The sequence below is a fragment of the Ischnura elegans genome, chromosome 3 (genome assembly GCF_921293095.1).
Source record: "Ischnura elegans chromosome 3, ioIscEleg1.1, whole genome shotgun sequence".
Taxonomy (NCBI): domain Eukaryota; kingdom Metazoa; phylum Arthropoda; class Insecta; order Odonata; family Coenagrionidae; genus Ischnura; species Ischnura elegans.
Window position 1 is genome coordinate 48,326,520 of NC_060248.1, and position 17,447 is coordinate 48,343,966.

Below are 17,447 nucleotides of genomic sequence, written 5' to 3' on the forward strand. Positions count from 1 at the left end.
ACTCTATTAATATCCAGAAAGATAACCTAATGTAGAAGGTAAAAAAACTTTAATGCAAAGAAAGTGTACTATTGGTAATAACAAATTGAAAAAATTGGAAAATTGGTGAATACGAACAGGAATCTTTCGACACACTCACATTTAGGGCACTTAACCTTACTCACATTATTATTAGGAATAGTATCGTCTAAGGCAATTTTCTGCCGCACTTCCATAGGCTAAATAAATTTTGATTAATCAATCAATGTTTCCTAAACTAACAGCGAGAGTGACGTGACGAAAAGAAAACCACACATCAATTTCTGATTGCGCATTGATGCTCTTAGTATTTGACTATAATTAAACCGCCACTCATTGTCGGACTAATTTCTCAATGGTTGAGTGGTGAGATCACTTCTACCACAGTACACACCATGAACTGCAGAAAGAACATTCTACAATGGTATTTAGCCGACGAGAAGAGGGTTGTAAATGTAAGGAACCTAATCGACGTCTGGATAAATGCTATTTTTCCGCAGAAACCACCGATATCGCCTAACATCATCTTCCCTTTATTGTTCACATAGCCAAGAGAGCTCCTCTTGCGCTTGCCGCAAAAACAAAAGTCTATTCTCATTATCTTCTCCCGCCACGCCGAAGCATCTACACAGCCGACAAGTAGCGATTCTGCCCCTCTGCAGTACCAGACAAACGTTTTCCGGCCTCCATCCTCCCCCCCTTGTCTCCACTTCCTCGAGCCTCGAGAACAATACCCGGCAGATACTTTGGCGGGTCCCTCATTTCTCCACTTGAATAGGAAAAAATGAAACAACAACTCTTTTGTCCGTGACGAAATAAGTGGCATTCGTGCTCCACGGTTTTCCACCAGGGGAGAGGGAGGGAGGAAAGAATCATTTAGCATTCTCGCCCGCGCTTATTTCTCCCATTCTAGCCGACCAACAGCCCCGCTGCGAGGAAGGTGCATCTGAGGAGGGTGGGGAAGAATAGAGAGGGAGAAAGAGGCTGGCGCGTTGAATAGGTGAAATGAATGTGAGGCACATGAAGGGAGGGAATTATCTCGCGGCGCCCATTAGCAAATGTTATTGCCATGGCGGTTTTCTCAAGTATCCCCCACTCTCCTTGTACCTTCGAGAAAATAAGCTAGTCGTGGCTGTGTGAGGTTGGATAAAATGGCAGAAGTCGTCCAATATATCCGACACCATGAAACAAAAATTATTCACATGCAAGTATTAATACTCTAACTAAAAAGTAGCCAGTATTTTCCCTTGAATTGAGCAGTATCGACTGTCAGCACATAAGAAACTCATTGGATAGCTTAATTAAACACATCTGATATAGCGAAAATAAAAAATTTAAATTAAGTTGATTTAAGTGAAAATTGCTTCGCATGTAAATTTATCATTTAGTTACCGTCTCTCATTAGATATCCAAGTAATAACTCATGATAATCAATTTTCTTAGAGTAAATTCTGTGTGCCAAGCTGGCAGAATAGTCATATTCCCGTGTTTTCGATTTATTCTCGAGGAGACATCTTCGTCACCATATTTCCGGCTACCCTTACAATAATTTTTATAATAAAGTACTATACCGATAAATTTAGGTGTTCACTGAGTATTTAAGAATTATTCGGGCAGTCTTCATGGACTTCCTTCTTGAATTCAAAATGCGGCCCCCTCCCTTTCATTCTATCTAAAAAATCCTATTCCATTCCTTCCTCACCCACGTTTACCCAACATTCTACCCACTAACTCCGTTTGCAACATACCCTCACCGCTCAGTAGTCGATGCATCCATTTAATTATCATATGAAAAGAAAAATATTTACCTTTTACCAGTATCTTCGAATAAAAATAATTTTCATAAGAAGGAATAATGCTTTTTTTTATTCGAGGAAGATTATTTAGTTCCATATTTACTCACCCTGAAGCTTATAGCGCCGTTACTGTTGACGTCGAAGGCCTTGAACACATAATGGGCGTAGAGTGTTGAGTCTGAAAGTAGAAAGAAACAGTGCCAGATGAACAAAATCATCTTTTAAAATCAGTTTACTTTAATGTGAAGATAGGATTCCATATAGCTAAAGGAATGAACTTTACCCACCCTCCGTGAGATTTAATAGATACGGAGCACATGAAGAATTGTCGGAATAGTCAAAGTAGGATAAATAAAATAAGGAAAAGTAGGAAAAATAAAGTTGGAATAGTAAAGTTGGATAAATATGTGCAATGATATTGGCGGTGAAGACTTGCAAGAATGGTAAGAGGTATGACCATTCATTAAAAAAAATGGAAAAAGAGAGCAGTCAAAGAAGATGCGCAAAAAGATAGTTGGTCTAACGGGTTTGGTCACAACTGCTTGGGGATATGTGAAAACAAGAATATTCCTTAACAATTCATGGTACAAAAAAAACTCAGTACAGTTCCACAAACTTTTGTGGAAGTTCAAAACACAGTACAATTCCACCAAAGTTTGTGGACCTGTGCTGTGTTTTTCTTCTACCATGGATACCTCCTCGTTCCGCCTAGTCACGCCAAAATCAGTTGATATTTATTTCTTAAGAAAGTAATGAGATAGTGGTTGAGACTGTTCTAAATGACCAGTCAGAAAATACTCAAAAGATTCAAACCAAGTAACCAGCAAAAATATTCTTGTTATTACAGGTAATATCCCAGACAGAAATAGTTAAGACGAATGAGAACGAATTTAGGATATAAAACACAATCATTTCTTGGTGATACTCAAATAACCCCGTAGTCGGAGGCAGCATACTAATTTACAGCATATTTTCTAGATGATGCTCGTTTACAACACGCAATGCAAGAGAATATTCTATTAATTTTTCAGATATTTCGAGTTGACAAGACGCTGAAAGGTCTTGTGAGAATTGTATATTTATATAGAAGACCTCTCTCGTATACCTGTCCTTATCCCAGAAAAAATATGGCGAAAATAAATAACGAATATCTGTATATATCATTACCTTTTTATCGTATCTAGATAGTGTATCCACAGCATGAATTCCATCGTGATTAAAGAAACTTAATCCTTCAAATGCTGAAGTTGAAGGCCGATAACTGACTGCAGGCGAAGATAAAAAGGGCTAATTTTCCAGAAAAGAAGGAGTATGACAGATGAAGCCTCATCACTCGCCAAAAGCCAGGCATAAAACCGCCATCCGCCGTGTTTCCCTTCCCTTGATCTCGATGCCAGTGATCAAAGCGAGTTCGCCTCCTTCACGGCTCTGAAACGCAATTCCCAAAAGCGTAATAGGCAATGGGTAAACAGGAGAAGCTCGTAAAGCGGCTCGCCGAAAACCATTCCGCGTAATTGGAGAGTTGTTTAAGGTCCACCACCTGGGGATTCTCACATTCGCAAATCACCGCTCCACCGAGGTGAACCACCGCTATGATTTATATTGGGGAGGAAAATAGTCCACTACGTAACTCCATCCTCCTCCACTACAGGGCCATTCCAGCAACTTCCTTACTCCTATTCCTCTCATCCACCAATGTCGATACAGACATTAACTGAAAAAGTACTCTATTTTAAAACACGAAAATAATATAAAATACAAAATTAAATACGAGGCAAGATCAATTTTTTAAAAATCGAAGTACTAGAAGACTCAAAGATAACACGTAAAGGTTAAAGAGACTTTCGGTATTTGGTCACAATTTTTAGTGTAAACATACGATAATAAGAATTTTCCTCGCGCAAGTAATGATTTATGCACATCCGCATGTCGCTTATCTAATGTATATAATTTATACAGGTTTATCGAAAAACACACTCCAGTTCAGTCAGCTGGCGGTGAAAATAAAAACAAACATCTAAAAAATAGTTTGTAAACCATACAAGATTTCTCGACACTCACCGAAAGCATCGTTTACATTCCATTTTATTTCCCGGAGTGGAATTAGTTTCAATATAATTGTAATGAACCAAGTTACCCCTGTATCCACAAAGTTTACCCTCCGAAATAGGGAAAGAGGCATACACACAACCACAGATTAGCTTAATAGTATCAGATAACCTATATAACAAAACATAGAAAGGAGGGAATTTGGAATTAATTAAAGTGCTAATATGATCCTTTGTCCTTGCACAAAGTTTAACAAGTCATTAAAGAGAAAGAAAAGCCATAAAAGTCTGATAATATCCCACTGCACAGGAATTGGGACCACATTTCCTGAGCCTAAATATGCACACATATATAATTCAAGTTCTTGGCTCCATTGCTCCAATTACCCAGATTCAAGTAAAATGGCAAGCCACTACAACATTTGAATGTGTTTATAGTGTTTGCTAATGAAAAAACCATCGGAAATATGCTGTAACACGAAATTCAAGACCCATTTAATCATAGGCCATCATCATCATTAGTCAACAATCCTAAGATTGGTTTGACGCAGCTCTCCATTTCTCTCTCCTATCCACAATTATAGGCCATACATCAAAATTCCTACCTACCTTTAACGTATGGTTAAAGATTTGATTGGAAAATAAAAAATCATATTTTCTGTGATTTTTATTACTTAACTGGCTTATTACAGGATTTCCACAAAGATGGAACAACAATTAAGGGAAAGGAAAAAAGTACCGTATGCATTACCTACATATTTTAAGCGCATAAGAGTGTACTCTGCAAAACATTTCAACAAACTGAGATCAATAACACATTCGTGGTTGGGAAACAAAATGCTCCAGGTGGGTCACGCCCAGCCATTACTCCATTAGCTAATGAGTTTTTCCTGGACAGAAAATACAAGGCGAAAACCCTCTGCATCAGAAATAAGGTATACTTGGGAACCAGAATCGATATTAACTTTTTTTATTCCAAAATGGAATCTAGGAGAGGATAAAATTGATTGGAAAACTTATGACCGTGACGCTAGGAGTCCACTTTTGGGAAAAATAAAATGAATCTGCCTCGGAAAATGGTAGTAATCAACTGACTTCACTGAGCAACTGCTACCAAAGAGCACAATAAACTTAGTTTCTCAAAGTTTACCTTAAAACATGTGTTTTGATATGTAACAAAATTCTTCAAGCTTAGATCAATATGCCCGCGGTAGAAGGTTTCCATAAATACGGCGACATTTTCCGAAATGCGTGCAAGATTATGAAACGCAAATCTACAGTGTTTGCCTTGGAATGCAGAATGGAAGATTAGCTCTGATTGAAGAAGAAGATCTCATATTAAGCAATAAATATGAGATACGATATCACCTCAGATTGCTTGAGTCAAATCATCCACCTTCATAAGCCATGCCAGGTAGAAGAGAGTACTCAACTTTCAATCTCTTCCCAAATTAATAGCCGCCAAAACCTTATCGATTCCCTTCCTTTTTCCTCGATTTTACCAATTTCCTGAGCTATGACAAGAGGCGGAGAGGTTGTGGGGGCGCTAAAATATCTCCTTGACCTTTAAAAGGAGGCTTTGGAGCGTGAAATTAAAAATTGGAGTGAAATATCTGGTCTCCGGAGAAATGCTGACCTTTCTAAATAAAGGGGGGGCTCTTAATTGGCTGTGAATATCTTTCCACTCTCGGTAAAGTGCGCTCGGATTAAATTCAGGATTATTCCTCGAAATATTTATATGAGAGGAATTACGGCAGATGATGTTAGATAGAAAGAGATAAAAAGTCATTATTAAAGAATGCTAAGCTAAAGCAAAGTAGCCGAGAGAATCAAGACGGTATTTCCAATACGATTTAGGAATTTAAGCAAATTCATAATAAAAGGCAGAGAAATATAAGGATGATATTGAAATTAAAAGATACATTCGACAAAGTTTTTTACAATTAATAAGTGGATTTTCAAAAGTTTATCCAAAGTAGAATATGCGTGTGATGAGATTTTGATAAATCATTTCTGAGTTAAAACTTCTAGACATAGTTAGACCTGATGTCGATAAAATATGATAAATAAATGTAAAAATCCTTCAAATAAAAAAAATAAGAGCCTTCAAATTAACATAAAGTATCAGTCGATAAAGTCTATGAAGACATGTACTGGAACTTCGGAAACTGCGGGTGCACAACTCCAGAAATTTTCTACGATATTCCTTGTTATTTTAACGTTTCCTGTCGCTTGAAGATTCTCAAATATAGCATTAGTGAAATTATTTTCAGGCTTTTTGGTGTACGTAGATAGTTTTTCGGGTAACCCCCGGGTCAGTTGCACATTCTTCCAATGTTTCAACAACCATAACTGTTTTTTAGGGCACGAATAATTGAGCTTCCTGCTGACGCAGAGTTTTTCTAGGTTTGGTTAATATCTTGGAAGACTATAGGGTTGTTTTAGCTGTCGAAACGTTGGCAGAAGTCGGAGCAAATGAACAGAGAAGTTAGCCGAGAAACCTTTACCTGTAACTTTAATTTTTTCACTCACCTTTCAGATTATTTGAGTCAAGATGACGAAATGAAATGATTAATAAAACTCGAGACTCTTTCACTCTATCATTTATTTGTAACCACGTAAACGAACAGCGAGATAAGATTCCATATTCGTGGGGCTAAAAAGCGCTTGAGGAAAATTCGATGCAATTATACTCTCCTGGTGTACGACGACAAAATTGTCTTTCTTTAGAACTACAGAATTTTGTCAAACGTGTAACTAAAAAACTCTTCACCACAATAATGATTACTGCAGTTTCCGCTGACCAAAAATACAATATGAACTTAAAAAATTATCATCTAACGTACACAAATGTACGATTGCAGCGAAAAATGTGAGTAAAAAAGGCTCAAACTTGACGTGCAATAGGTGCCCGGCGTATTTTTAATGCTGCTTGCCTTTAATTCAGAACCACTGTGCGATTCCATATCCATGGGAATGTGTAGAAACTCATACTTTTTATTCATCCCAAAAAAAAAAAAAATGTTTTACTTTATCTATCCACAATGGCACTGAATTTAGTTTTAAATAAGGAGGCCACACATTTTTCACAGAGAAGGGAAAGCAGACCTTCAAAGAAATATAGGGGTAAAAAATACCTGCAGTTATATCTAACCAACAAAGACATGGACCGCATAAACGTTCTCGTAGATTCCTAAAGTAAATTTGGAATTAAACAGCAAAAAATAACGGTTTCCACGTTTAGTCACGGCTATTTCGGATTCACCGGATAGGGAGAGGGAGAGCGTAAACGTATTTCGCCGATTTTGATTAACCTCATCTCCTCCTATAAGCAGTACCAAAATAAACCATCAGGATTTTTTTTATTTTTTTGGGTCTATCCTCGATCATAGTAATATTTTAATGATACATAGATTGCTTTTATTATTGTATACAACTTGGTCCTTCAAAGCCTTGTCTTAGGCTTGTCAAAAGGTTCCATTTATCCTACATAGTGGCACATTGAAAGCATAGCATTAATATTACATTTCAATTTTCAACTCCATAAACAAAAAAACAATAACTTGACACAAAATTTTTTAGGAACCTTGAAACCAAAATGTGAGAATTTAATGTAACTTATTCATTTCAGATTAATTAAAGAATCTACGAATAAAACATAACGAATTTTAACTTCATTTTGTTCCATTTTACACAGAAGGGAATAAAACTAATTTTGACGGCTCTTGATGTGCGCTAGGCTAAAATCCTTCCAGCTCTTCATAATCTTCACCATGATATCTCACGCTACAATGAAGTCCTGTGGGGTTCAAGAATATAAAAATAGCATATTCCAGAGAAAGAAATAAGATATCTAGTGAGAGAAAACAATTGCGAATTGAAAATAAGCTATTTTTTCCATTTCTTACAGGAAAGAATGTCATTAGCCAAAGAATGTCGTTAGTCATTTTAAGGCCCAACTAGGCAACGAAAAATACGAGGATGAGAAAATAACGGTTTTTTGGAAAGGGTAATGAAATATCGAGCGAAAGATAAGGAATTTTTTTTATTATCCCACTCGCCGTTACCCCCGAATCCGTTGCACAGCCCGTTCGCGGTGCAGCCATATTCCCTCAATATTGGTCTTCATAACGCGCACATCACACCCCTAATCCCCAGCACATGCCTTGCCAGGACTTAGGTGGGGCCGTTTCCATGCCTACCGTATGCCGCCTCCCGGCAGACTCTGGGCCGTAGCCTTCATTATCGAGTGGTATTCCTGCAGTCGCGTCCGGCGTGGCGTGCCGCAATATTTTCTCACAGTCGACCACCCTCGAGTCCACATTTCCGTGCTGGGGCCAATATCGCCCGTAACAAGTACTTATGCGGATAATAGAAAATGGAGGAACTCCCTTCCATGACCCACAAATGACTAAATCAACGTAGTGGGATTGATTTAAGAATAAAAGAAGATGAAACCTGATCTAGACCTCGGAGTTGACTGATATGATAGTGGATAAAAAACGATACCTCGCTACAAATGCAAAACTGAAGTGCTCCAAGAGTACCAAAATGTTTCATGATGGCAGCAGCGAAAAAAAAGAAATAACGATGGCGAAAGAAAAATTATTCTTCTCTTCTGCTTTGATATAAATTCTATAATCTGGCCCTCGATTTCTCCGTAATGAGTAGGAAATGGAAAAAAATATCAAGCTGTAGCAACATTCTCTGCTTTTGAAATTAAAGCTACGTTGCCACTACATAATCATGGATTACCACGTTTTCTTAGGTTTAAATGTTTCAAATTCTCCACTATCTCGCCTCTCCTTTAACTAATAGCCATTTTTTCCTGCAAGAGATGCTCCGAAAGTTGACTCCACTATTTAAATGCCATTTTTTTTGTAAAGAAAGCAAACATGATTTTTTAAAATGAGTGATTCGGTTTAATCGGTCTCACTACTATAAAAAAATCATGATTACATCAAATATAATTCAAAATTCAAACAAATTTTGATAGGCATGATGTATAATGCGTGAAATACCATATATTCAGCGTTTGAAAAACGGAATTCAATGTATTGAGTTCAATGAGGATATGAGACTGTAAATCTAACTAAGCTTATAGGCCGAGGTGAGAGAAAAGTTTTTTTTCTTTAATTTCAGTCAAGACTAACCAACTTCGAGTCCACATTTGCTCGCGCCAGGGCCAATATCGTCCGTAGCAAGTCTTTAAGCGAAGAATAGTCGGTCGGATCTCCGGAACGTTCCTCGCCATGACCCACAAAAATATGACTCCATATATGAGCTATACCGGCCGTTCCCTAAGCGATGCAGAGTGCACGTGATTCGAGGAGACGGCCGGCCGAGGGAGAAGCAAGCGAAAGACCTTCGAACTGTTCTCTCTCTATCTCCGCCAAGGTGTAAGCGTTTCCGCGACGCCCTAAGTGATGCATTACGGCGGGAATGAGTTCGCGAAATTTGGGTCATACCGGCCATAAAATAAACGCCAAAACTTCAACGACGATAAAGAGAGCGATAGGAGGCGATTGGGGAACCTCAAAATGCCTCAAACTGCAGGACGGATTTCCACCGGTGAAAAATCAATTAGCGAATCAAATTGGCGTCTGAATGCAAGGATTAAATGAGAAATTCTCGCAGTAAAATGGGAAATAATGTCGAATGAAACTAGAACTCGCTAATTTGACATTGCGAAATCGAAATATGTAGGCATAAATAAGCTATGGAATACTCCACACTTCATTCATCAAAACTTACAAAAGGTATCTTTTAATGCCATTTCCAAGCAAGGGAAAGCTGATTGCTATTTAATACCCGGCAACTGAAATGGGCACGGAGGAAGGAGAGTTACAAACAAAACTTTAGGGGAACTATAATAAACCTATACCATAAACAACATAAAAGCACCTATCAAAATCCCAAAAAATGTGAGGAAATAACCTGTACATGTACAAATTAAAGATTAACAGATTGATCGTGAAAAAAATAGTTCGTCTACCGTCATACTTCAGGGTATAACAGAGTTTACTCCGCCTTTATTTTCCGAACAGACTTCGTATACCGTTAGATTCTCAATACTTTCACTTGGAGCTTTATCGGAAATTAACAGAAAATAATAATGCCAAATGAAATTTTTCAGGAAAATACTGATTATTCATCACAGCATTACGATACGAGGATATAAAAATAATGGGATGACGAGGGGACGGCTATTGAGTAAACTGAAAATGGGGAACGGAAAGATAATTTTCACTGATACGTGGAAAAGTAGTGGACTTCATGCTGAACAGAAGAATAAAAATCAATTTGGTAACTGAGACAAGAGGGGTATTGCTACGACAATATTATAGTGTTTTACGTAACCCTGAGAATTAAACGATTGATCAGAATGTTACGGTTGATTCTAACAACAATAAATTGAAGTCGAGCAACGAAAGTGTGTAGACAAGGAAATAAATGCGAGAGGACACAACGAACAGAAATACTTTTCAACAGCAGGCTAAATAAATAGCGCGCGGTGATAGGAGTTCGATGAGGTGGAATTGAGAGAGATGGGAGGTTTTCTGGAATGTCTCGACATCTCCACAATTCGAATTCGAGGAAAGAAACCCCGCCGTCGAAGAGAGGCGTGGGAGAGGGAGTGGGTGGAAGGAATAAATTACAATAAATTGTGCGGATGGGAAAGACAATTCTCGACCCCTAAGAGTGAAGGTATTGGGCAAAAAGGAAAAAAAGGTTTCCAAGATGGGTCGTGGGAATTCGGTGGAGTTAGAGGGAGGGTTGAGACGAGGCATCGGCTTCGAGGAACAAGACGATACCCATTGGAGTACAGAAAAATAAAATAGGTAGCAGGAATAATGAATTTTCCTCTTTTGTTCCCAATGAAGCGATGATATTTATGATTTTGATACTCAGAATAAAAAATATAAGGAAAAACGTGATTTAATTGTCGGGTCATTTATTTCAAACACTAGAAACTTCAGCCGTTTGTCAATAACGATCGACAAAATTACCTTGTACGAACACAATATTTTTCAACCGATTCAGGCGTAGTATAGTGGAAGTTCGACACATAAGTATGGAAGGCAGTTGCACTTTTCCACAATTATTTAATACATAAGACGCGTTTCGGCACACAGCATCAGAACAGAGTCATCATCTGGTACGGGGAAGATGGTACAAAATCATCTGAATTAAATCGAAACTTGAAGCATTTACGTGGTGGAAGGGCTCCATATTAATAATATTACACTTTGTTACTTCCACAAAATTCACAATTTCTATTTTATTACCGGTTTCGGCTATTACACCATTTTCAAATACATCTACACATCTGCAAAATCATCTGGTGTTGCACCAGATGATGGCTCTGTAAACCGAAACGCAAAGTACGCATTAAATTATTGTGGATGAATGCAAATATCTTTCATTACAATACACGTTTGGTTGCTCTGAGTATGCTATAAAGGCCTATTTTTTTAACAATTTACACTTTATTTACACAAAGGTAAAGGGGAAATATATTTATATTTTTGAAAAGTTTAGGGGGTATTTTTTTAAGATTATTTTCGTAAATATCGGTGTATATACGAAAATTCACTTTTCTTCACGTGTATACTGTATTTAAAAAACTTAGCATCTCGTGTTTACTCGGCATTGATTCACAAACAAAATAATGATGGAAAAGCCGAAACTGCACAATGATTCAAAAAACTGCTACAACTGCAGCTCTCCCAGACGTCGAACAATCTATGGTCTCAGGGGAAACGTGTAACGCAGTGAGCGCCCGGATCTCAGATGAGGAAATCTGTGCGGGTTTTTTACAGCGCACCAGAATCGATGGAGAGTAAGAGGGAAAAACCGGAATCTCGATAAAATCTTTGTGGAGTGGATAGGGTTGGATAGATGGCGAGCACTCCGTTTCCCGAGTAAACAAAACAACTACAGCTTAATTAAGCAGCTCCGCAATTTCTTCCGAGGGAGGAAAAAATCCAATGATAGATAGATCCTTTCTTCGACTTCACACTAGCGTCCATGAAGAGAGGCGCAGTAATGCAAGAAGGCGTGGGCATAAGGTCAATGCCCGATGAGTTTATAACCAAGAGTTTACAGAAATTAAAAGGTATCCATTTTACGTATCTTAAAAAAAATATTGTATTTTAATAAATCAATTTTTCTCTATTAACATTTAAATATAATTTTCAGGTATTTTATCATATCAAATCATCTTCATGGTATCATTATTTCTTCTTTTTCCGGAGTGTGGGGGCACATAAAAATAACGGTTTTATCTCCTATCTCGTTTTGAAATAACCGTTCCAACCTTGTTATATATACCTCCTTACCGGAAAAAAATACGCTATACCTCCTTAGTAACACTTAAAACTTCAAACTCGATCAAAGTCCAAACAACCCACTAGATTAGACTGGGAGGTAAGTAAGACCAACGGAGCGAAAGAAGGAAATAAGTATTATTAAAGGTGAGTATGAAAGCGGAATTCGCAAAAATTATTAATAGGTATTCTAACCGCTAAGGTAGGTTAACAAGTACCACTTTTTCGAATCAATCCGATCTCACCCTCCTCCCGATATTGAACTACTCCTTCCACTCCTAATAAGACCTATTCCATTTCGTTACATATATAAATTCAATTGTATTCCTTTCACTTCCCAGATCACCCAAATGTCTTTCTCCTAACACCGTTTAAAATACACGCTTTCTTATTAGAAACTAACTCCGCCAAGACACACTATTTCCTCCCTTACAAGCGCCTTCTCTCATCACCCACCACTTTTAGCACTTCCTTGTGCCTTTTTCTCTTTGCCTATAGTAACTTTTCCATTTTCCTCCGAATACGCATCTCGAAAACCTCGACCGCATCTCGATTTCCATCGTCAGAGTACCCAAGCATTCAGGTAGACGCTGATCCGATTTGATCAGCGGACATACACATCAGCTTCAAATTAGGCGAAAACGTTCAAAAATTCCAACGAAGACGACGATATGTACGGTATGAAACCTACAGGAGAGGATTTCGAACAAGAGTTGTATTTAAGGTCGATTTGGTGTACTGTGCAATATGGTGTCAGTGGTATTTCCGCTAGTATATATACAAAAAAAACAGAAAATAACTACACAGAAAATATTTTTTAACAATCTTAAATTAAATCGACTATTACTGACAAAAATACATAAAAACGAACGAATCTCTTTTTGAAATAAATCTTTTGAGATATTTGCTGACCAATTTTGGGACAAAAACATAATTTTTTACATCAGGCTTCAAAAGAATTCTATCACGATATACATGCAGATGTAATCATCTGAAAACAAGTGCAGCTGAGTAGTTTTCTCGCAGAAATTAAGATTTATTTAGAAAAAAACACATCAAAACTCTTCACCGATTTTAATCGATTCCAGAAACTTTACAGGGAACAGCCAGAAGAATTTCACTCTGATTGAGGGTTCTGTATAAATTTTTACAGAAACGATCTGAGAGCACGTATTTTATGCTTACAACAATTTAATTTAAAGGAGGTGAAAAAACAAAGATAAATGATTACGTAGGAACGTTCATTTTCATGACGACAGTTTCGCCGCAAAGCCAGCGAAACTATCTACATGAAGATGAATCGACGCGGAGGTCATCCCGAAAACCTTGCTACGAATGCTGCACCGATCCGTGAAAGTCTCCATCAACATTTGAAAGATAAATCCTTAGTTAAAATAAACGACTCGACGGACGATAAAGGGTAGGAAATGGATGAGAAAAGCTGTGGAGGAGGTCTGGATGCGGGCGCGAGGCAGTACACACGGGGACACGTGGAACGAGACTCCAGGCCCGCGGGGTTGCACTCCCGGGGCAGGGTCTGTAAGCTTTTCACCTCTGCAGGCACGGGAGAGGGAGGACATGGAAGGAGAAAGGATGAAGGCGCCGCCGCGATAGGAGCCCTACGACGCCTCCTAGGAGTGGATAGGAATGGAAGGGAAGGGATGAGGAATCCCGCACCGTTATAGAGGCGGGCGGGCCCTACTACTAGCGAAACCATTATTTACTGTTTCTACAGAAAAGAAAAAAATTAACTATGAGGAAGGAAATTCCTACGATTTTCGGTGTATAAACATGGGGACAGTGGTATAGGGAGTGAAAGAGTTGAAAAGCGTGGAAAGGATAAAGCAAAGGAGGGGAGAAGAAACTCTAGGAAAAGATGGAAGTCCCGGATGAGACCGTTCAATCAATTTCAACGATTCCAACTGACTTCAAAATGGCCAGGAACGAGGGAAATAAATGAAGGACGAAATGCAGGAACGGTGTTAATGTCCGGAGGCAAATGCATTACTCCTCAAGCCAATAACGGCTGTTTTCAGTCGCTATACTAAGGAAAAAGAAGTGTCGCCGCGATAGGAGCCCGACGACGCCTCCAAGGAGTGGATAGGAGAGGAAGGAAAGGGATGAGGAATCTCGCACCGTTATAGAGGCGGGCAGGCCCTACTATTGGCGAAACCGCTTTTATAAAAAAGAAAGAGGGAGACTTTTATATAAATACCGTCCTATACCACACGCATACATCTACTCCTTCTAGATTATGCATACCCCTCGAATGCCATTGAACGGTGTGACAAGTAATGAATCTTGGATACTGGAATAATAGAATTTTTTTTTAACGTGTTAGTAAAATGCTGGGGTCTCCAAACTTTTCAATTCAATGACCACATTATAAACTTCCCACATTTATGCGGGCCGAAGGAATAAAAATAATTAAAAAATCATCGTCAGTAATTTAATTTCCTCGAAAATTAGAGTATAAACATGGAACAATAAAAAATATCTCTTCTGAAAACAATCGGGGTAAAATAAGTTGATTGATTCCTGCCTTTAGTTTTATGCAACCAAATTATTGCGAATAATGATACTGTCGTTTTTACTTCAAAATTTCATTAAAATCAGGTTCCATATTGGATTAGCAAATTGTAGGAATTTATTTAAAATGATCATCAAACTAATTTGATCGATAGTTATATTTCAAGTACGATACGATACTTAGATTTTTCGTACGATAATTATTTTTTAAGTCCAACACACAGGGATTTGTTCGGCAGACCGCATGTTGCCCGATGGTCATGGTTTGAAGACCTCTGGCATAAGGTATAGAGCAATAAGCTTCAGGTCGAAGGGTCCCGGATTCAAGTTTAGGGTGATGTCCTTCAAACAAGTATCTCCGACTTATTCCAGGGAAAGAAACCAGGAAATATAAAGTTATAATGAACGTATTGTATTTCAAACACCAAGAGATTTCTCTGGGTTGAGCACTACCGCCACCAATTCAAACCAACCACAGGGTGAAATCACTGAGTGGATGAGTGATGATATTCCATCTATGTATGTTAGACCAAGAGGCTTACCATCGAAGGATTGTAGGTCCAAATAAGGCAGGGGCACCTACAAATCTCTTCGGAAATGTACACAGTCCTCACAAGTAACACTCGCATGGAACTGAGAATAATTTTTATTTCTCTCATTTGTAAAATAACTCTACCTTGTGACAATCACCAATGTTTTCCAGCAAAAATATAGAAAAACGTGCTACCACATTTTGTTGCGAAGCTTTGAGCTACTTTTTTGATGCAGTTGCCCACTTTTATGCCAATAAACTATAATTTACAACGATTGCTCAATCTGATTGCAAATGCAACAAATAAGGATAGATATAAAGTCATCTGAAAATGTCCTCAAAAGCATAGCCGGAGAGTTTCCTAATTGAAGCATTGGTATTTTTAAGTTTTCCTGGATATCAGACAATTACTTATACCACTTATTTTATCAGAGCGCGACCCGGGTTTCAATCAATGAATTATCATCATCTTCAGGCGCTAATTATCTTCATAATTAGCGCCTGAAGATAATTACCTTCATAATTAGCGCCTGATGATGATGATAATTCATTGAAACCCGAGTCGTGCTCTGATAAAAAATAAGTGGTATAAGTAATTGTCTGATATCCAGAAAAACTTATAATGGAATACCACAAAGTAAATCAAGAATTAGTGAATTTTATTGCTATTTTTGTAAAATACACTAAATGCCACAATAAGCATTATCAAAGTTGTCAATCCATCAATTCAAGCGATTTTCAACACAAGAATATGATGAGTTAAAAACCAGCTCACGCTTTATTAAAAATCTGTAAAATAAAAATGAGTTATATTTTTAGTGACCACTTCATTAAGTGAATAATGAAAAACGAGAGCCAATTCCGATCCAAGGTGCACACGAAAAACTGGCGTCCTGGAGCTCATTGCATAATCGAAATGGAACGACGTGTGAATATTCCACGCGAACGGACTGAAAAGAGATATTATACAGGTAAGAATCCTCAAAGCACGGAGATAGCGATGCTCCTGCTACATCGCCGTGCAATATGAATGATTTCAATGCACCCTCAGAGGAGTGAAGGCAACCGGTAACTGCCTCGAGACACCCTTTTCGCGAGACGTCGTGAGACCTAGATCTCTTTGTGCTGTCTGCATTTCTTGGAGACTTTGGCCCTGACACAGTGCATCACTTCAAGTTGATACGCTTTGATCCTTAGAGATGAACTTAGGGAGGCTGTATGGCAGCCTTTTTGCCGCGGAGGCCCGCTAAATAATCTTAAGCGACTTTAGGTGAGGGCGCGGGCCATAAAATTCTAAAGAAGGGAGGACGAACGCTATGGAGAATACTAAACCTTAGTACCTACTGTAGAAAGAGAAAATTACAATACTTTTCACTGATTTTTAATGAATTCGTACCGCGCGTATCGTGGTAATAAACCATCAATCAGTCTTCTTTACTCAAAGTTGCATCACAACACATCACATCGTTTGAAATCAATGCATGGCAATGAAACATATTGAAATTTCAGAGAAAATTTCTTGTTAGTCCCACCAAATCGTGCCTGAAATAATGCTAGACTTGATTAACATTCGCCTAATAACGTAAAATGCAGTGGAACAACAATTAGTCAACCATAAAAATTCAATATTGTCTATAATTAAAACAATTTTTAACGTCTGCTGAGCTTTTCAGCCATACTGTTTTCTTTAAACTTGTATAATCAATTAATATTACCTAAAAAGAAATGAATGCAATAATTTTTTAACGTAAATATCAAACTGTCGTTTTGAACGGCATGCGTGGGTGTTTTCTGGCACATCAATACAATAATACTACGGCCGGAGGAGAAAGTATAACAACAAAATTGCCAGCACAAGAAAGCATTTCCAAGCCGTTTAGGAAACAACAAACGCTCGTTAGTTCTAAGAACTCATGTAATTAGTTCTCCAGTGATCAACTTGAGTCACATCACTATCGCGGAGCACCCATTATGTGCTAATAAACAAATCTTTGACATGTAAAAGAGATAAGATAGAATCCTTAAATCGCGTATATTCAAGCGTGTCAGGCTAAACATGATGGAACTCCTTCATGATGTATCACAAAAGGAAAGACAATGGCAGGTTCCACAATTTATTAATAAATTGATAATTAATAAATTGTGGAACCTGCCATTGTCTTTCCTTTTGTGATACGCGTATATTCAATTATGA

At 38.0% G+C, this 17,447-nt stretch overlaps 1 protein-coding gene across 1 annotated transcript in view; it reads right to left on the reverse strand.

The window, feature by feature from the left end:
- Window positions 1–17,447, reverse strand: part of LOC124155738 (Kv channel-interacting protein 4) — a 562,897-nt gene that overhangs the window by 130,412 nt on the left and 415,038 nt on the right. The window contains exon 3 of the mRNA XM_046529806.1: window positions 1,922–1,992. Coding sequence (XP_046385762.1) covers window positions 1,922–1,992 — 71 coding nt within the window. The remainder of the gene's footprint in view (window positions 1–1,921; window positions 1,993–17,447) is intronic.